The sequence below is a fragment of the Folsomia candida genome, unplaced genomic scaffold (genome assembly GCF_002217175.1).
Source record: "Folsomia candida strain VU population unplaced genomic scaffold, ASM221717v1 Fcan01_Sc001, whole genome shotgun sequence".
NCBI lineage: Eukaryota > Metazoa > Arthropoda > Collembola > Entomobryomorpha > Isotomidae > Folsomia > Folsomia candida.
This window is the reverse complement of record NW_019091193.1, coordinates 4,716,222-4,736,821: the sequence shown is the minus strand read 5'-3', so window position 1 is coordinate 4,736,821 and position 20,600 is coordinate 4,716,222. Positions and strand designations below refer to the sequence as shown.

Here is a 20,600-nt window from a genome sequence, read left to right as displayed (position 1 = left end):
GGTTCTACATATTCTGTATCACACACGATATGATAAGTTCACACCAACTTGGATAACACAATTGCTGGTTACTTTTCAATTTCAGTTTGACCACAAACACCAGTTTTACTAACAGCGTCCAATTTCCTAAGGGTCTGACTGAAAATTTAGAATGCCAAAAGATCGTAAGATATACATCGTAATTTGTAAGTCCAGTTGATACATTGGTAATCAGTCATTGATAAATATTTTATTCACATTTTGACCAGTTACTTGCATCAGTGTTGCCATTTTCGTCACGATTTTGGTTACTCGATCAAAATCTGAAACAATTTATAAAATTGGAGATAATGGGATTAACGCGAGGCCGATCGAGTTTCTTTTTAATGGAGGTAAAAAATCTTGCAATTTAGAGAAATAAATTGTATTTATTAAACTGAAGTGAGTATTCACTCCGATATTTGTAATTAAGTTTCTGTAAAATTCGGAAATTTACAAATATTTACACAAACTTACAAAGATTATGGGAGAAAACTAACACAAAAATATATTGAAGACTTGTGCAGGTTACATACATATTTTTACGAGAGTCTTATAATTGACTGTTTAGACAATTTTATAAAAATTTGCACAGTTTGCAAAATAATTGCGAATACTGTAATTATATAAATCCTTATGCCATTTATTACATTGTTTGAATATTTATTTAGAGTCTCGACTAACCGGCGAGCTTGGGGTCTCTCTTCCGTCCGCCATTGGACCCGGTAACCCAGTCGCTTGTACCCCTCCGGACCCATCCACCCAATGCTATTCTTACGGCGACTACGCCAATCTGACCATAACCGACGTTGGCGATTATTGCGCTAACATTGAGTGGACCTCAGTTTTTGCCCGGAGACTCGAGGACTGTTTCAATGTTGGGAGTGACGAATATATCTATGGCGCGAGCGGTGAAAACCAAATGTACTGGCCGATTAATCCCGACGCCAAGAATGAGTCTGCTTACATTACGGGGGGAAGGTTTGGCTGTATTATTGAAAACTACTGGTTGTTCTCGAAAGGAGCAGTGATCCATGCAAATGAAGAAAATCCACTCTTTGTCAGTAAGTTTTATAGCGCTTAATTTAAAAGCATAAACCGTAACGTTTAAATTTCCCACCATACATATTACAGGTTGGAACACGACTCACCCAAATCAGATTTGCCTAATATCCTCAGATATATATCCATATTCTCAGCGTGCCCCGTTATCCCTTCGATACACCGTGTGCGTCGGAGAAAACGTCAAAACCACGCATGTCTCACATTTCCCAAAATTCTACCAGAAACCGTCCTCCCTTCCGGACGAGACGATGCTACTCTATCCATATTTTTCTACTTGGGCTCAATACAAGAGAGATGTCAATCAATCGATCGTAATTGATTTTGCACAACAGATTGTCAGTCGCGGTTTTGAGGCGAGTAGCCACATTCAGATTGACGATAATTGGGAAACTTGTTACGGAGAGGGTGCATTTGATCCGATTAAATTTCCGGATCCGGCAGGTAGGTCATTTATTTTAGATCAATTTTAGATGCATGAATTAATAAAAAAATACTTTTCTTGCTCAGAAATGGTTCGCCAAGTGAAAACTCTCAACTTACGAGTCACGCTTTGGTTCCATCCCTTCATAAATTTTGGTACGTTTATAATTTAGAGGGGTCGCCCCGGGAAGTGTTGATGTGGAATTTTTCTCTAAAAATGGTCAAAAAATGTATCCAAAAATACCAAAATTTGGAATAATATTCTGAATATATCTGTCGTGAGGTATCCGCAAACATAAACTGCTTAGGTTCATTGTCCATCCCATATTTAACGTTTTTCATCACGCCCGCCATTACTGCTTTTTCGGAAGACTTTGCAACTTCATTGAAAATTTTCTGCCATTGTAACCAAAAGTTTCTTGAATTGTCGACTGTTTCTCAAAGCTGGGAGTATTACTTCTTACACATAGCCCACATTTTTTTATTGAGCGAAGATGAGGGATGTTTGTGGGGTTTCCATTTTTCGACGCCAAACTGATTTTTTTTTCGACTTCTTCCTTCATAGTTGTTGGATTGTGTATTAGTCCAACGTCGGTCCAAAAAATTACATTTTATATTTTTTGATACGCATTGATGAAAGGAATCAGACGGTCCATCACACATTTCAGAAAACAAACTTGTGCGTCTCCACAACCCTTCTGAAATGATGGGTCCGAAACATGTCCAAATTTACGGAACGCCAGCCAAACCTAAGATTTTTTGAGAAATTTGGAAAAACATTTTAATTTCTCTTCGGTTCTCAGTTGAGAGGTACATTTGCCATGAAAAAATTTCCTTCCCGAAGTTTCTGTCACGTTTTTGAAGGCGTAGGACTCGTCATGAATGGCCAACTTTTTTGGTGGACTTTTGTTGTAAGGCTTGGGAGGGCTTGCGTTCACCAGTTTTTCTTGACCATCCGTATGCTTTGCTGCAGATTTCTTTGAATACGCTTTGACCCACAACTTATGAGCCTTCACATGATGCGCATAGTCTGGATTAATCTTCGACTTCATGGTCGCAATTGGCACAAACGTGGAGCAGTACTTTCCAAAAATAAATTTAATCGTTTTTCATTTTCAAGGGGTCAATATGATGGTTTTTTCTTGTGGTGCGTATTTGAAGTTGATATTTTCGGATTCGCCATACATTTTTATGTATGTCCTGATTTTTGTACGGCCACACCTCTCTCACAATGGAGGCGCAAACTATGTTCAGCGCAGATAATTTTTTGACCATGTTAGTTTGGAAGACCAAGTCTTTTGAAACAACATTTGGTTTGGCACTTGAGCAGATGCGCAAAATTCGCCACTTTATAGGCGCCGCAAGTTCGCAAAAACGCTTGATTTTTCAATGTACGGTCGAGCGCGAGCTCAGCTTTTTTCCGTCTCTGTCGCTCACTCTCTCACTTCCACGCGAGGGCATTGACCCCGCAACCCTTCATCCGCATTTTTCATCAATAATTCCGAATTGTTATATTTTTAACTATAAATTTCCCCCAATTTCGTAATGTTATAAACAAAATTTATCTTAATAGAAAGTATCAACACTCTGTTGTCAAATAATTTTTATACCTTGTTCAGAAAAGTTTTGACTGTGACGATAAAGACCCTATGCAGACCAGAGGATTGCAGAAATTCTTGTCCACAAATCTTATCAAATTACGAAATTCCGGGTGAATTAATTTCAAAATTTATAGTTAAACATATAACAATTCGGAATTATTGGTGAAAAATGCGGATGATGAAGGATTACGACGTCAATTGTCGTCAATATCTTCGCGTCGGAGCGAGAGAGTGAGCGACAGAGACGGAAAAAATGAGCTCGCGCTCGACCGTGCATTGAAAAATCAAGCATTTTTGCGAACTTACGGCGCCTATAAAGTGGCGAATTTTGCGCATCTGCTCAAGTGCCAAACCAAATGTTGTTTCTAAAGACTTGGTCTTCCAAACTAACATGGTCAAAAAGTTATCTGCGCTGAACATGGTTTGCGCCTCCATTGTCAGTTGAAATTTAGTCAAGCCTTCTTCGAGTCTTTGTCGCTCAGATTTCGGTACTTACAAAAAACTCGGTTCCCGACTTTCTCGCTTTGAAGTTGCGTACGAAATTTGTTTTTCAAGGAAATCTTATGAAATTTTGAGGGTATGGGGTTGAATATATTTGCAATATTATACGAAAAAATAAGATCTCTGAAACCATCGCTTACCACCCTGCTACTAATTTGAAACTCATCAACACTTCCCGGGGCGACCCCTCTATGTTAGGAAAGGTTCGAAAAAAAACTTATCAATCGGGTATTCATTACGAGTTCGCATATTCTCATGGCTGCATAATTCTGAAAAAAATGGCGAACTAATTACAAGTCTTGGAGATGTGCAAGTTCACAAATGCATTTTCAAGCTAAAATTTTTGCAAACTTGTGAACTTGTTTTTTTGCTAACTAACGCGTAATGAATACCCTCAATATAAGTACTTCAGGTAGCTTTTATTCTTAATCTCTCTTAGAATGTGAAATGTTTGTCACCGCCCTGCAAGCCGAGTATTTGGTGAAGGATGGGAAAGGGAAGGCGGGGATATCGTCGTGGTGGGTGGGCGACAACACTGGCTCATTAGACGTCACAAATCCTGCCGCCCTCGCCTGGTGGCTCGGCAGATTGGCACAGCTGGAGGTCACCACTGGCATCGAGGGGTTCAAATTTGACGCTGGAGAGATAACTTACCTCCCATACTCCATTTTATTGACGGGAAATCAGAATCTCGTGCCAAATTTGTACACTACCAAAGCTGTCGAAGCATATGCGGGGTTCGGAAAACTTGTGGAGGCGCGGGTTGGAAGGTTAAATCAGGTAGGAAGGAAAAGCTATGTCAATTTTCGAAGTATTTAAATTCAAAAACATCTTTTCAAATTTTCAAAAATTCGAAAAATTTTGAAACCTAAGGTTTCAAAGGATTATAAACTTGCGATGAAGTTTACTCAACAGATGAATGTAATAATTACTCTGCGTATTTTTTCGAATGAGTCTTTTAAATATGTATGAATGTACATATATACTTACATATTTATACGAAATTTAAATATTCAGAAAATTTGCATGGTTCCCTAAAAACAAGAAAATCAATTTACACCCATGATTCAAATAATACTTACTTCAAAATTTACCCCTATTAAAATCAGGGACTACCAATGTTCTTCCGTATGAATGACAAACGAAGCTTGTGGGGCTACCAGGTCGGTCTCAAGTCGATGATTCCTACCGCTTTACAATTCGGCATAATCGGGTACCCCTTCGTCCTACCCGACATGATTGGTGGCAATGCGTACGACGAGGGCTGGCCTTCAAAGGAATTGTACATCCGATGGATGCAAGTTAACGTCTTCATGCCCGCCGTGCAGTTCAGTATCGTTCCTTGGGATGACCATTTTGACGATGAGGTGATCTCTTATCGATGCATGTTAATGATGTAAATATTTCTTAATTATTATTTAATTTATGACAGACGGTCGAGATTTGTAAAAGAATCCTCGCAATTCGAAATCAATATCAGGACGAAATTTTAAACGCGGCCAGCCAAGCGGTTGCGGAAGGATGGCCGATCAATCGTCCGATTTGGTGGGTTGACCCAACTGACCCCGTGACATTTACGATCGATCAAGGTGACGTGATACCAATTAAATATTTTAATCCAAGTTTTTGGAAGTATTTAAAACTTAATAGTGCATCCTACATAATTGTTTCAGCGTACATGTTGGGCGACAATATTTTGGTCGCACCTGTCGTCGAGGAAGGCGCTACAAGTGTCGACATTTATCTTCCCGATGGTAGTTGGATATCCGGAGTTACAAACGTTACCCACCTTGGGCCAGGCTGGCTGAGAAATTATTCCGCCCCGTTAGACATTATCCCGTATTTTGTTAAGACTAATTGAGACAAGATTTTTGCATGCATGTATCTATTTTCATGTATATGTATATATGCATTTATTAGAGTGTTAAAGATATTAGTCAACAAAATTTTAACTAGTCATCTACAGAATACATGCATATATGTATTTGTATGTGCATATCTACAGCATTTATGTATTGAAAAACTTATTCTATAGTTGGAAGCCAATGTTTTTGACGACGCTCACATGCGACACTGTTAATAAAAACCTGTAATCCATCGCAAATCGTTATTCCTTGCTTCCTTAGCACTTTTCGGATGTATGTATATACACATATATACAGTACCCAAATTATGTAAGCAAACATACAGACATCAATTTAGTAGTTTAGGCACATCATAAACAAATAAAACTTTACTTTTCCTCATCCTTTAATTAAAAATATAATTATGTACTTGTGAGTCGAGTTGTACTAATACCAATGCCCAGGACGTTGGTAAGTACATTTTGTCTATCCCTGCTTGTCCTATTTGAACTACATTTAAATTAATGCGGTCACCGTTATAACAAACCTTCATAGGACATTTATGCATACTCAAAATTCTGGAAGTTTATTTTCATGCTGTGCACATTGTACAATTTTGTTTATCATGTAATTGAATTGATCAACCACTGAATGTAACTTTATAGGCGTTTGCCTGAAAAAGTTCAAGAAATAAACTGAATACATACATACATACATACATACATTGTACAATTTCATTTGTGACTTGGTCAAAGATCAAAATCACGGAAAATAATTAATAATCTAATTTCCTTAAAAGAACACAGTATAGCTGGATTAAGGCACATAATTATATCAACACATCAGTTATGATGACAAGCAGGAATGTTTCCCATTTCAGTACCAAGAATTGATTGATGTGTAAAATTAATGCATATGTATTAATATATTCTTCGTATATCAGCAATATTATAAATAGGTTGTATGTACATGTTCCTGTGCATACTATTGGATTCAATCGCTTATCAAACTAGACAAAGTTACTTGCTGTATTTTACCTAGTATGGTCATAAGAAGTGATAGTAGAGCACTAGAGCAAAGCTTTTGAACCAGATTAAAATTAAGTTGAACGATGTGTTGCATATTTTTCCTATATCTATACAAATTTTGGCAACAATACGCATATATTTTTTACGTTTCGCGTATGAAGGAAAATTTATAATTTTTGAAGTTGTAAATACGTTCAACGGCTGCTATTATCTAGGTTCCCAAACTATTAACATTAAGCTCGAGACAGTGTCTATTAACGCATATTAAACTTCCGGTCGTCATATTCCAGAGAAATTTTCAAATCCGTATGCGTAATAAGATTCATGCCAAGGAATTCATCCAAGCCAAAAAATCCTTGTCATTTATCTGCCATTTGACTTTACTGTCATTTCTTTTGACCAGACGAGGTATTGCACTTATTAAATCTGATATAGCCAACAACAAATTGTTAGTTGGTATGACAACGACACTACGTACATATGAATATCCAGACATACTCGTATGTATGCAAGTATGACCCCTAGTTGACCTCGCTTAATTTCAAAGTTATTATCAATGGGTATAATGGATTGAATTCAATGGGAATGAGAAGCTTACAGATAAACACATCCAAAGAATTATTACAACCCATAACACGATTAATCTTGAATGGAAACGCCTGTGCAATTCCATAAATTAAAAACATTGCTTATTCAGTTATATTTAGTTGAATCAAGTAAATTCATACACCTAAATGACCGGCACAAAGTTCTCATACTCGAGTACTTATCACATAATTTAGATATGTACTTACATATTAATATGTATAACGCACTATGTTAAGGCATAAATCAGATCGTCAAGATCAAAGAAATCTCCAATGTATGCAATTTTACATTAGTATTATAATTTGTTGGACCAGTTGCTACTGAGATTTTGAGGCGAGACGCATCCGCACTCCTCATTTGGAGGTCAAGACTGGAAAACAGGAGAAAATACCTACAAGTTTCGAATTTATTGTATTCAATTTTTTGCCTTAATACTCCCTCTTAGAAGTAAATACGAAGTTTTAACTGTTAGCCATAACCTAAAAATGAATTTCAATTCAACAAAAGCTGATCTAGTTTTAAAATATCCACCCATAATGGACTGGACTTCAGAAGAGGTCAAATTTATACCAGAATTTCGAAAACGTGTGAGTGACCTTAACGATGAGGAGATGACAAGTGATGAAACTCTGATCAGATTTTTTAGGGGTAAGATGATAATCTTATTTAATCTTGAAACTCCGGAACAGTGGTGACTTGAGATCTTAACTAATTTAAAATCTTACGTATTCGGTTGTAGATCATTTGTATTGATTTATGCATATGCAATTCTTAAATCAATACAAATTATAAGTTTTAATTTTGACCTTTAATCGTATCCTCTTCTATGCAGCACGCGATGGTGATCTGGACAAGGCGGAAACTATGCTAAGAAAGGTGATGACTTCATTTCATATTTACTGTAAATATGAATCAATCATTATGGCTTGTTCCATTCATTACAATAAAAATCGAGCCCAAGATAAGCGCCAGCTTATCCTCCTCTGTAAATTGCGCTCAATCCTCGTGTTTTCGAATGCATGTCGCCACATAAAAAATAAGTATGTATATCCTGACCACCCTACTTATCACGCTCATATGACCTGATTTAGCATATATGTATGTAAATCCCGTGCTCGCTAATAGTCGTAATTAGGAACGTATTTATTAAATGTGTATTACATAATTAACGTTCATTTTCATTATGCATGCATTTATTACTTTTCAAGTCAGCTAAATGGTTCTGGGACAATAACGTGCTCAGCTACAGAACAGGAGGACGCCTCCCACCTTCCATATTAACGGATGACTTCGCAGTCCAAGTCCTCGGAACGGACTTTGAAGGCTACCCCGTCATCTACACCCCAATTGGCCGCTGGAATATTCGAGATCGTATAAACGATGGTTATCTCGAGGAAATCATGCAAGGGAGATTCTACTCTTTGGAGGGGGTTATCATGAAGGCAGTGCGGGACAGTGGGATGGGTCAGTTCGTATGCATCCTTGACTTGGAGGAAGTCTCGTTCTACAAAGTGGCCCATGTAGAAAGTAAGCAATTTATGTCTGGGTTTAGTCGTTTATCGATCATGTTCGCCTCAAAAATTTCAAAAATTTTTTAAAACTTGAAATTCGTGACCACGATGGTAGGTACGATGGACGTGACCATCGTACGAAGAGGTTGCATTTTCTCTAATTATGTAATCTTTTCGTAATTAGATATTTAGTTTCGAGTACCAAATACATTCAAAATGCGTGTCAAATAAAATATACATTTATATTTTACTCCTACAGCTATCAATGTTATTAAGAAATTCTTACAAGACTTACAAGATAACTATCCCGAACGAGTAAGATCTGCTCATATGGTGAATGGTAAGTTTTTTTTACGTATATGCTTGATACAAATTTATGTATGGAAATTATATACATAAGAAACTTTGTACTATTGTAGCTCATTGGATTTTGTCATACATCTTGACCCTTTTCAAGCCATACGTTTCTAATAAAACGTTGGATAAAGTGATCGTGTATGATGGAAACAAGTCGAAATATTTGTCGCATTTGAAAACCCACATCCCAGCGGAAATCCTCCCTGTAACGTTGGCAAATTTGAAATAAATTGCTTCCTTGTGTAAATTCGAACTTAATTTTCTGAAGAATGTTGGGATACCTAAAAATATGTTCAATATCTATGTTAACTTTAATAGACATCAATGATGTCACATCATGCAATTTTGCTTGAATGAATGAAAATGTATTTATTTTACTAGCAATTTTAACTTACATAAAAAGCAACGTATGTAATTCGGACAAACTTTCGATACTTTTTTCAAGTTGATTGTGTTTTTGTTTTCGAACTTTTTACCAAAAAATGTGACATCCTTATATTTAAATTAATGTAAATAAATAAAAGTGTATCGATCGATGCGAAGAAAAAGATTTTTGTCTCAAATTTGTTTTCCCAAACGCAACGGCTACTTCTTCTTCTGGATGCGGGCCACCTGAAATCCCAATTTCTTTGTTTTTGCCTCACCTGTTCGTACGTTCTCTCTCACTTCATTAATTTTCCGAATTAACCTTAGTAACTACTTTTTCTCTCTTTTGCACAAATCCTGTTGTCGGTAAGATCAAGGTACCGTGACTAACTTTGATTGAGGTGAGAACAAGTTTGATAAGCGGACACATTGTTTTTCCTTTGCTAATTGAATACAAATTGCAGCATACTTTACATATTCTTAGTAAGTTAAGTGCATCCATTCTCGTCTAGGTCAAAGTTTCGGAAAAGCAATCTTTAATATCAATTCAATTTACTAAATACTTTATTTCACCTTTGCTAGGAAAATGAAACGGTCAAATAAAGCGTCATCCTCCAAATCATCAAAGGAACTGCCGTTTATGAAATGGTACAAGGGGATGATCAGTGGGGAAGCGAATGATATGGTGCAGCAATTTTCCCTGATACGGCCGATACTCTCTGATCCGGCTTATTCGGATGCCACCTTTGCGGCTCTGGTCAGTCTCGGTTTACCAAAAGAAAGCTGGATCTCCACCCCGTGGAGCTATGAAGTTGAGAAGGGACGTTTTCGAGCTGCTTTTATTCGGGGAAAAAACAACCCAACAGGAAACATCTTGGATCAACCACGATACATTGGCTTCGTCATGAAGTTGCTGAACAGGGATAATAAATTTTACACCGTAGAAGAACTCAAGAATCACACGCTCGTTGAATCGTTGAAATTTATGATAACTTTTGTTACCACCGCTGTAGAGGCTGAGAAGGAGGTGAGTCCAAGTTTTAAAATAGGTACGTAATTTGCTTACTTAATAATCTGATTTTTATTACACAGACTGAAAAATTGTGGCGACTATGTCTTGAACAACTCCACCGGTTGGAATGTTTGTTGGATCGAGGGAACCAGTGCATCGATAAAGAAGTATGACATTCTTTTAGCACATGTTAATTATATTTAACTTTAATAAAAAAATACTGATTTTAGGAAGATGATCGTCTCTCGGCTTTATGGACATTACAAGATGTTACCTTCCACCTCGTGAATAAACTTTTCGACATGGATAAAGTCTTTTCAAAGCACCTGGCAAACGTAATGCTGAAGTGTAACTTCTCCCCGACATTCAAGAACTCTACATTGATCGAGGAGATTAAAGTGGAGCCTGGAGTGCTGGAAAAGATGAAGAGATTTGCTCAGAGGATTGAAATACTAGGAAATCTTGTAAAGGTGAGTTGTATTTCAATCAAACTTCCAAGAATATTTTATTGTATACGTAAATTTATGCTGGACGGTTTTATGAATTTGCTTTTTGAAAGTTTTGTGAACGCTTTATTATCATTTCTTTGCTCAAAATTTTTTCAGGCAGAGAAGGATCCTACCAAGAAGAAGAAGTTTGCGGAGGATTTAAAAAACGAGCAAGGGGAGCTGGATATTTTCGTGATCAACCAGGAGACTGGGCAAGAATTTAATTATGTGGTGGTGTGTATGCTACAGCTGGTTCACCGAACGGCGCAAAATGACAAAATTATCAATGAGATAGTAAGCAACTGTTTATTTTGCATTTGATACTGGTCATTCAAGTTTTATAATCAATTTATTTTCTCTGCAGCTTCACAAAATTCTGGCGAGCTTGAAGAGGTACAATCACCAGGTCTCCGACTATAATATCGAGTGGCTGGGGTTGAGTTCAACACGCCGTTGAGGAAAGGTGCGCTGCCGACGTGGACAAAGAAATCATACCAAACGTGTTCAGTACTGTTCAGTATTCATAGTTTAAAATGCAAGATATTTTTTTCGTATTTACATAACCTACCATTTTCAGAACTTAGACTTGGAATTTATATTTTCAAATGCTTTAATAATTTTATTAATTCATTCTTAATAAAGTTTCAGTTACAGTTAATTATTTGAGTTTTATTTCGTTAGGGCTGGAATAGAAGGGACGTATCAAGCTTTAAAATGCATAGATTTAAAGTTGTAGAAGTTCCATCATGCAAGTATTAAAACCATTCCAAAAGCTTAAGTTGGACTTGGAACTATTCTCAGTTTACGTTTTTATTAGGGAATATCTTCATAATTATTTTTTATAATTTGTTTTAATTGTATTTGGATATCCATACTTGCGTAACTGATTCTGAAAGTACAGTTAAAAGCTACATGTGTGAAATATTAACTAGCATGTAAAATGACTATATACACTAAAAATTAAAGGCGGATAAATAATCTATTGCGTTTTCATGTACATTTTCGAGCCGCAGTCGCGTATCATGCCCTTGGTGCAAATCGGAGGTGTACACTGTTATCAATCTGATATCCGATTGGATTTCTAGGAATTTTAACTGGTATTGGGGTCGACTCGGTCGGACTAATCACGAAGTTTCGCACGACATGCGCCAACAAGACTTTCGTCTCCGCCAAGGCATATCTCATCCCTGTAAAAATTGTTACAAAAAATTAGTTTTCAACCCTCCCAAAAATTTCGATCAGTATTCTCACCAATGCAGTTTCTCGGTCCAACGCTAAACGGCATGTACGAATACGGGTGAATTTTCCCCCTATTTTTCTGACTGAATCTCTCCGGATCAAATTTTAGCGGATTAGCAAAATATCGCTCATCCTTGTGAATCGCTTCAGCAGAAATGACAACATTTGCACCCTTTGGAATTACGAGTTTCCTGTTCTTAGAGTCCAACACCTCATAATCCCTCACTGCAATCCGATCCAATCTCAACTGTACTGGGTAGAGACGGAGAACCTCTGCAAAAAATTTGAAAATATAAAATTATTCCTCTTTTTGCAAAAATAAAATTCGCATAAAGTGAAATCACACCTGACATAAACATTTCCATATATTCCAGTTTGGTTAAATCATCATACGAAATTTTATCTCCACCCTTTTCATCCGTCCCCATGATGCGGTTAACCTCTTCGTACACCTTGTCTTGGATTTCGCCCTCCGACGCCAAAAGATACAGCGCCGCCGCCAGGTTATTCGCCACCGTGGAAAATCCAGCCCCGATGAAGAGGAAAGCTTGCGCGCAGGCCAGTTCGTTTGTCCATTTAATATTTTTCTTGTTCCCTTTCGACCCCTCAGCGATATCCACGTTCGAGTTGTCCTCATTCTGCGCGTCGACTAATAATTGGAAAAAATCGTTCCCCTTCACGCTCCCTTCTTGTCTCGCTTTTAACGCCGCGTTCAACAGACCCCAGAAAAAATCGGAATATTTCTGCTCGAAACCTTGGATTTTGGCGAATTTAGAAAACCTGGGAAAATTCTGGAGAAGGGCGAAATGCATTTTTCTATTTTTGATGAAGGACGCCAGCATTTCGGTCGTGGTGGTGAAGAATACATCGTTTTTGTCGAAAGTGTCGACATCCAGGCCAAACACGGAGGTGGCAATGTTTCCCAGCGTATATTTGTACATCGAGGTGAGGAGTGGCAGGTCGAAGCTGGTGTCCAATTTGGAGGTTGCGTGTGTCTTGACGTGCTCATTGAATTTTGTGGCAATCCTGAAAATTTTGAAAATTTGAATTATGAAATTTCATGGAAATAAAAAAAATATCTCAAATCACGCAATCCTTGGTAACTTTGTAAACTTCGAAAAATCAGTAAACTTGCATTTAAAAAAATTATCAAGATAACGAAGAAGATTAATTTCATACATGTATGTACACCAACCAAGACCAATGCGTATTTTCATATTTAAAGTATAAAATTATTTTACAAAATTTTCCTAAAGCAACTTAAAAAACTTCCTTATGCATACCTCTCAAAATGGCAAAACATCCTCTTAATTTTCCCCGATGTGAAGGTCGGTGATAAAAATGTCCTCATGTCTTTCCACTCTTGTCCCCCCATCTCGGTGAGACTGTGACCCATCCGTCGGTCCAGTTCTCCAAACCCCGTCCGGTCCGAAAAGTGATCAAAATCTTTGACCAAAATATTCTTCACGAGGTCCAAATCTTTTATGAAGATGGTTTGACCCCCAAATAGGCCAAGTTCCGAAAATCCGGCAAATTTCTCGTCACCAATTTCGTCATAATACTCGGGATCACCGTCGATCAAATACCTTTTACCGCCCAAAAGGTCACGAAGGGAGACTTTATGTTGCAAAGTAGGAAACCCACGAGATGACCAGTACGAGAATTTAAGACTTTTGACCATGTGCAGGAGCAGTGTGGCCATGGTGACGAGGACGGCTAGTAGCACTAGCATTTTGGATGTATTTCAAAAATTAAATTGGTAGATTTGCTGAGATGTTTGCATGAAAGCAGATTATGTTTGTATGAATTCTCTCGTGTTGTATGGAGCTCTTTTTATATGAAAGTTGCGACGGGGCATTTGGGTAGATTTTTTTTATTGATTAAAGAGTTAATGCTGAATGTGTCCCCGTTAAGCGGTTCTGTCCCAGCAATGTTGAATCAAATACGTAGATTAGCTTGTGTTAAATACGCAGTATAAAAACAGTTGTTATTGGGTATGGAGAATATTGTAGTTTTAATCTAATCTCGTCGTGTATTGTTAAACGTGAGTGACGCCTACTTATGTTTCATGCAATGAAAATGACTTTTTGGTAGATCTACCAGCTAACCTGTCATGCTTACGCGTATGCACTATACCCGTAAGCATGACAGGTTAGCTGGTAGATCTACCAAAAAGTCATTTTCATTGGATGAAACCATAAGTCGGCCTCACTTATTAACTTCTCCAGTGTTGTGTAACTACTCAGAGAAGTAGTTAAACTACAACTACTTTGATGGCAGAGTTGAATTCTAACTACATTTTCAACTACATCCTACATCCTACACCCTATTCTAACTACTAATTATTTCTAACTACATTTTAACTACTTTCACTAAACTACCTTTTACCTTGTATTCTTAATCATATGTTAAAATCATTAAAATTAAAAATTCATTTACAACGGATTTTTCTTTTAGATTTATTCAAGCTAATTTGCATTTTTCTACATTTTTACTACATAGGGTTCGGTCGGAAAGTAAAGAAACACTTGAAAAAGTATATTTATTTGTCTGAAAGAAAAATTGTCACTGAGTTGGAACGCGGTAGTTTTGTAGTCCATGCGATTTACTATCCAAATCAGAAAACCGGAAATCGATATCTCGATTAGTTCAAAAATAAGAACAAAAAATTCAGAGGAACTCGCAAAAAAATTTTGCCACTACTACGAAAAAGTGTGCGAGCGCGTTCAGATAATGGTTAATAGCCACTTCGAAAAAGAAAAAATTCATAATGGGGCAATTTGCAGAGTTTTTGATATGTATGAGGGGAGGAGGAATGCTGAATTCAAAAAATTAAAAAATCGTCCTGCTCGTGTAGCGACCCCCAAAGTAATACGTAGAGTTCAGAAGGAAAACAAAAATAACCTTGGGATATCAGATAGTAATTTGGGCTACAAATTGAAAATATCAAAATTAAGTTTACATGACATTAAACCTACGAAGTTGGGGGTCAAATCCTATAGGGCGACACCTGCACCAAAGTACAACCAAGGTCAGCAAAAAAGAGCAAAGCCCAACTCTCGGCAGATTGTTGAAAAACGAGTCAAGCAAAACATGCCCGTGATTCTGGTCATGAATGATGAGACCAATTGCTCGAATGATCCAGATGAAGTCCCTGCGAGGAAGTACTACTCATATACTAATAAGAAAACGTTTGAAGATTCCTTCAAATACACGACGAAGTCAAAATTCCCCATAAAGCACATAATCGGGCAAGCATTGGACTCATTGGGGGACGTCTCAAAGCCGTTCGTGACCACAGCCACCATGACCTCGGAGAGATATCTGAATGATTGTGTAAAGAAGATCTTGATCCCCTTTATCAATAATCGTGATGTACTTTTCTGACCGGACACAGCAACATGTCATTCTTCAAAAGTTGTTCTGGACTACCTGCGGTCGAAAAAAATCGATTTTTTTGCAAAAAAGGAATATGCTCCCTACGTCCCTCGGGCAAGACCAATTGAAAGATTTTGGGCATTATGCAAGAGAGAATATAGTCGTCGAACAAAACCACCCAAAAAGTTGGGAAGATTCCGTCACATTTGGACATACACCTCAAAAGTGGTAGCGAGAAAGAGTGGCAAATCACTTTTGGGGACCGCGAGGCAAATAATTCGCCAGATAGGAAGGATGGGGGTCTATGATGAAGAAGATGCCAAGTATAAATTGAATTAATGTCATTAATTTGAATTAATGCCAAGTATAATTGTTTGTAATTAATAGGTTTTATAATGGTAAAGTGCAAAAATTATTTCAAAAATTCAGAAATTTTTAAGTTGGAATTTATATTGTGCAATTATTTAAGTCTAACCATATGTTTAGAATTTAAAATCATTTGTAAACAAATAGATTTATTTCCCGGAGGTAGGGTGTGTAACGGCACAGAACCCTGTGTACTCGGGTTGGTTGTTAATAAAGTTCAGTTGGCACAAAGCAGCCGTTGAGTAACGTCGTTGCCCATTATTGCTGCATAACACCGCAGCCACTGCTGCATGCTGTGTGCATCAACTCATTGTCATCATCATCATCATGACCGCACCCACAACCACGCCCTCTCTGACAGACCATATGAAGGAAAAAATTGAACGATAAGGACCTTGTTCTTAACCCTTAAAAGTGTCATTGGAATTAATTAAGTTTTCCGGATTTTACAGGTATTTTTCAAATGTTTTTCAAATGTTTCTTTACTTTCCGACCGAATCCTAACTTCATAATTAAAGGAAAAGACGACAATGTCTGAAAGCTTCTTCCGGGATTATTAAAATACGCAGCAACTTCTGCCTGTGCTTCATTACAGCTACTCGAATTTCCAGTCATTACGCCGTCGTCTCGTGTTTTCCCCTCCTCGAACATGGAAAATCGATTCGCTTTTTTTGCCAACGAGGGCACCATGTCGTACTTCTTCGGTGTTTCATTGCACCTCATATCGCGCTTATTTAACTCCTCCTGGAGGCTGATGGCGTTTTTCTTGAAAATAGATTTGCAGTGTTCCAAAAATTGAGGAGGGATCACTCTGAGCTTGAAGAACGGATGTGTTAAAGTAACAATGATAAATGGTTCAGCCTTATCGCCAAAATCTGTCAGCCATCCATACCGTCTCTTAAACTGTCTTTCAGCCGACTCCGCTATAGCCTTTCCATGTTTATTATTCTGAATCTTCGATTCCTTTAAGCATTCCAAAATTCTTAACCATTAGGGTAGCAAGTCGGCCAAAAAAGTCTGGTTATAAAAACTTAATTATAAATGCCGGGTGCGCCGCCGAAGAGGACAAAGAAATAATACCAAATGTGTTCAGTATTCATAGTTTAAAGTGCAAGATATTTTTTTTCGTATTTACATAACCTACCCACCATTTTCAGAACTTAGACTACGATTTTTTTTGTTTTCAAATGCTTTAATAATTTTTGTTAATACGATTCATTCTAAATAAAGTTTCAGTTACAGTTAATTACTTGAGTTTCATTTCGTTAAGGCTGGGGCAGAAGGGACGTATTACGCTTTAAAATGCATAGATTTAGTGTTTCATAAGTTCCATCATGCATGTATCAAAACCATTCCAAAAGCTTAAGTTGGAATTGGAAATTCTCAAAATTTTAAATAGAATTATTATTTTGTAACGTTTATTATGTAACGTTGGGAGATATTTACAGGCTCTAATATTGGCATTTCTCAAGTTTCATGACACGGAGTACTTAGGCAGACTTATACATACATTTCCTAAGTTTTTATTAGGAAATATCTTCAATATATTATTTTTTACAATTTTATTCAATTGTATTTCAATACATATTTGCGTAACTTAAAGTTCAATTAAAACCTACATGTGTGCAATATTATTAATATGTAACGAGTATGTAAAAATGACTACCTACACTAAAAATTAAAGGTGGATAAATAATCAAATGCGTTTTTATGCACATTTTTGAGTTTCCGTCGTGTCTCACGCCCTTGGTGTGAATCGGAGGTGTACACTGTTATCAATCTGATATCCGACGGGATTTCTACCAATTTTAACTGGTAATGGGGTCGACTCGGTCGGACTGATCACGAAATTTCGCACCACATGCGCCAACAAGACTTTCGTCTCCGCCAAAGCAAATCTCATCCCTTTAAAAATTGTTATAAAAAATTAGTTTTCAACCCTCCCAAAATTCTCAATATTCTCTCTCACCAATGCAGTTCCTCGGTCCAATGCTAAACGGCATGTACGAGTACGGGTGAATTTTCCCCTTATTTTCCTGACTGAATCTCTCCGGATCAAATTTTAGCGGATTGGCAAAATATCGCCCATCCTTGTGAATCGCTTCAGCAGAAATGACAACATTTGCGCCCTTCGGAATTACGAGTTTCTTGTTCTTGGAGTCCAACACCTCATAATCCCTCACAGCAATCCGATCCAATCTCGTCTGTACTGGGTAGAGACGGAGAATCTCTGCACAAAAAGTGAAAAAAATAATAATCTTTTTTGCAAAAATAAAATTCGCACAAATTTAAATCGGAATTATCTATGTACACACCTGACATAAACATTTCCATATATTCCAGCTTGGTTAAATCGTCATACGAAATTTTATCTCCGCCCTTCTCATCCGTCCCCATGATGCGGTTAACCTCTTCGTACATCTTGTCTTGCATTTCGCTCTCCGACGCCAAAAGATACAGCGCCGCCGCCAGGTTATTCGCCACCGTGGAAAATCCAGCCCCGAGGAAGAGGAAGGCTTGCGCGCAGGCCAGTTCGTCTGTCCATTTAATATTTTTTTTGTTCCCCTTCGACCCCTCAGCGATATCCACGTTCGAATTGTCCTCGTTCTGCGCGTCGACCAATAATTGGAAAAAATCGTTCCCCTTCACGCTCCCTTCTTGCCTCGCTTTTAACGCCGTATTCAACAAACCCCAGAAAAAGTCGGAATATTTTTGCTCGATAGCTTGGATTTTGAAGAATTTTGAAAACCTGGGAAAATTCTGGGCAAGGGCGAACTGCATTTTTCTGTTTTGGATTATGGACTCAAACATTTCGGTCGTGGTGGTGAAGAATACGTTGTTTTTGTCGAAAGTGTCCACATCCAGGCCAAAAACGGAGGTGGCAATGTTTCCCAGCGTGTATTTGTACATCGAGGTGAGGAGTGGCAGGTCGAAGCTGGTGTCCGATTTGGAGTTCGAGTGTGTCTTGACATGCTCGTTGAATTTTGTGGCAGTCCTGAAAATTTTGAAAATTCAATTGACGAAATTTTATTGAGAAATAAAACGTTTCATGATAATTTGACCCTGCTCAAAATATATAGTTTTTTTTCATAAAAACCAGTTAAAATAAATACTTTACATAATCGTTAATTAAAGTTAATTAAATGTACTCCTACAAAGACTAAGGCGTATTTTCAGTGTAAAATTATTTTACAAAATTTCCCTAAAATTTTTCCACACAAATATTTTTGTGGAGTTAAAACAACTTAAAAAACATCGTCATGCATACCTCTCAAAATGGCAAAACATCCTCTTAATTTTCCCCGATGTGAAGGTCGGTGATAAAAATGTCCTCATGTCTTTCCACTCTTGTCCCCCCATCTCGGTGAGACTGTGTCCCATTCGTCGGTCCAGTTCTCCAAACCCCGTCCGGTCCGAAAAGTGATCGAAATCTTTGACCAAGATATTCTTCACGAGGTCCAAATCTTTTATGAAGATGGTCTGACCCCCAAATAGACCAAGTTCCGAAAATCCCCCGAATTTCTCGTCACCAATTTCGTCATAATACTCGGGATCTGCGTCGACCAGGTATTTTTTTCCGGCCAAGACGTCGCGAAGGGAGACTTTATGTTGCAACGTGGGAAACCCACGAGACGACCAGTACGAGAACTTGCGACTTTTGACCATGTGCAGGAGAAGTGTGGCCATGGTGACGAGGACGGCTAGTAGCACTAACATTTTGGAGATATTTCAAAAATTAAATTTGAAGATTTGCTGAGATGTTTGCATGAATGCAGTTTGTGTTTGTATGAATTCTCTCGTGTTGCATGTGGCTCTTTTTATATGAAAGTTGCGACGGGACATTTGGGTAGATTTTTTTATTGATTAAAGAGTTAGTGGTGAATGTGCCCCCGTTAAGCGGTTCTGTCCCAGCAATGTTGAATCAAATGGAGTGGATTAGCTTGTGTTACGCAGTATACAAAGAGTTGTTATTGTTTGCATGTCCAGTTTTAATCCAATCTCGTCCCGTGTTATTATTAAACGAGAGTGACGCCTACTTATGGTTTCATGCAATGAAAATGACTTTTTGGTAGATCTACCAGCTAACCTGTCATGCATATGTACCAGTAAGCATGACAGGTTAGCTGGTAGATCTACCAAAAGTCATTTTCATTGCATAAAACCATAAGTTGGCATCACTCATTAACTACTCACTGCATTAACTATTGTACATTGTACATATGCTTACCAGAATGTAATGAAAATGATTCTAATTTTCACTCTTCATGTATTGAAAACCGTGAAAATATGCGCATCTCAAAACAAGGGTCCAAATTCATCGAAGATTAGCGCACTTTAAATCAGATTTCATCAGAATAAATTTAAAACTGTAATCTTATTGTTTCTTGGCATATTTGCTGCATTTCATTTTCTCTGGATTATTACAAATTTTAAAGTTGATGCAAATCACTGTAGTCAAATTTATTATTATGCATGTGAATTTAGATAAATACTTATGTAGGATTAGAACGTACATATATACATATTATATAATTAGCCATGCGCATAATATTTTTGGGACGTGGAGTTGGAGGATGGCAATAAAATGTTAGATCCACCGATAAAACTAAACAAAGGTAAAAACTGGCGACCCTGAAAAATGTTCATGATATTAATTTACGCATGATTCACTTTTTCCGTTTATTAACAATTCTGTAGATACTTGTAAAGTACAATTTTTTAAGACTTTTGGAACCATGAGAGATGTATCAAGGTATCAGTAAGTGAGACAGATTGCCTAACTTATTATGGCTTTGCAGACAATATCGCATATCGTCG

At 37.5% G+C, this 20,600-nt stretch overlaps 5 protein-coding genes across 7 annotated transcripts; 3 read left to right on the top strand and 2 right to left on the bottom strand.

Moving 5' to 3' along the window:
* Nucleotide 1: 1 nt before the first annotated feature.
* Nucleotides 2–5,709, top strand: LOC110863001 (myogenesis-regulating glycosidase). 2 transcript variants are annotated; one of them, XM_035846500.1, is made up of 9 exons: nucleotides 2–185; nucleotides 249–371; nucleotides 690–1,082; nucleotides 1,153–1,524; nucleotides 1,591–1,659; nucleotides 4,045–4,385; nucleotides 4,715–4,972; nucleotides 5,038–5,194; nucleotides 5,279–5,709. In XM_035846500.1, exons 1-9 carry the CDS (start codon nucleotides 152–154, stop codon nucleotides 5,464–5,466), a joined length of 1,935 nt encoding a protein of 644 aa, XP_035702393.1. In that variant the 5' UTR covers nucleotides 2–151; the 3' UTR covers nucleotides 5,467–5,709. The 2 variants fall into 2 exon arrangements, with proteins under 2 accessions (XP_035702393.1, XP_021967900.1); XM_022112208.2 differs by having other exon boundaries at nucleotides 3–164.
* Nucleotides 5,710–7,382: 1,673 nt separating this feature from the next.
* LOC110863000 (SEC14 cytosolic factor) lies at nucleotides 7,383–9,470 on the top strand. Its single transcript, XM_022112207.2, has 5 exons — nucleotides 7,383–7,713; nucleotides 7,898–7,941; nucleotides 8,274–8,592; nucleotides 8,836–8,916; nucleotides 8,996–9,470. The coding sequence occupies exons 1-5, from the start codon at nucleotides 7,551–7,553 to the stop codon at nucleotides 9,160–9,162; spliced, it is 774 nt and encodes a 257-aa protein (XP_021967899.1). The 5' UTR covers nucleotides 7,383–7,550; the 3' UTR covers nucleotides 9,163–9,470.
* Nucleotides 9,471–9,545: 75 nt separating this feature from the next.
* On the top strand, nucleotides 9,546–11,457 carry LOC110862999. 2 transcript variants are annotated; one of them, XM_022112205.2, is made up of 6 exons: nucleotides 9,546–9,700; nucleotides 9,882–10,326; nucleotides 10,392–10,478; nucleotides 10,542–10,781; nucleotides 10,917–11,093; nucleotides 11,164–11,457. In XM_022112205.2, the coding sequence occupies exons 2-6, from the start codon at nucleotides 9,886–9,888 to the stop codon at nucleotides 11,254–11,256; spliced, it is 1,038 nt and encodes a 345-aa protein (XP_021967897.1). In that variant the 5' UTR covers nucleotides 9,546–9,700; nucleotides 9,882–9,885; the 3' UTR covers nucleotides 11,257–11,457. The 2 variants fall into 2 exon arrangements, with proteins under 2 accessions (XP_021967897.1, XP_035714060.1); XM_035858167.1 differs by having other exon boundaries at nucleotides 9,556–9,782.
* A 123-nt stretch (nucleotides 11,458–11,580) lies between these two features.
* Nucleotides 11,581–13,833, bottom strand: LOC110862998 (cytochrome P450 6a2). Its single transcript, XM_022112204.2, has 4 exons — nucleotides 13,322–13,833; nucleotides 12,385–13,064; nucleotides 12,051–12,311; nucleotides 11,581–11,986 (listed from the first exon to the last, which is right to left on the bottom strand). Exons 1-4 carry the CDS (start codon nucleotides 13,768–13,770, stop codon nucleotides 11,820–11,822), a joined length of 1,557 nt encoding a protein of 518 aa, XP_021967896.1. The 5' UTR covers nucleotides 13,771–13,833; the 3' UTR covers nucleotides 11,581–11,819.
* A 3,338-nt stretch (nucleotides 13,834–17,171) lies between these two features.
* Nucleotides 17,172–19,565, bottom strand: LOC110853685 (cytochrome P450 6a2). The gene is made up of 4 exons (XM_022102031.2): nucleotides 19,051–19,565; nucleotides 18,098–18,777; nucleotides 17,752–18,012; nucleotides 17,172–17,687 (listed from the first exon to the last, which is right to left on the bottom strand). Exons 1-4 carry the CDS (start codon nucleotides 19,497–19,499, stop codon nucleotides 17,521–17,523), a joined length of 1,557 nt encoding a protein of 518 aa, XP_021957723.1. The 5' UTR covers nucleotides 19,500–19,565; the 3' UTR covers nucleotides 17,172–17,520.
* Nucleotides 19,566–20,600: the final 1,035 nt, after the last annotated feature.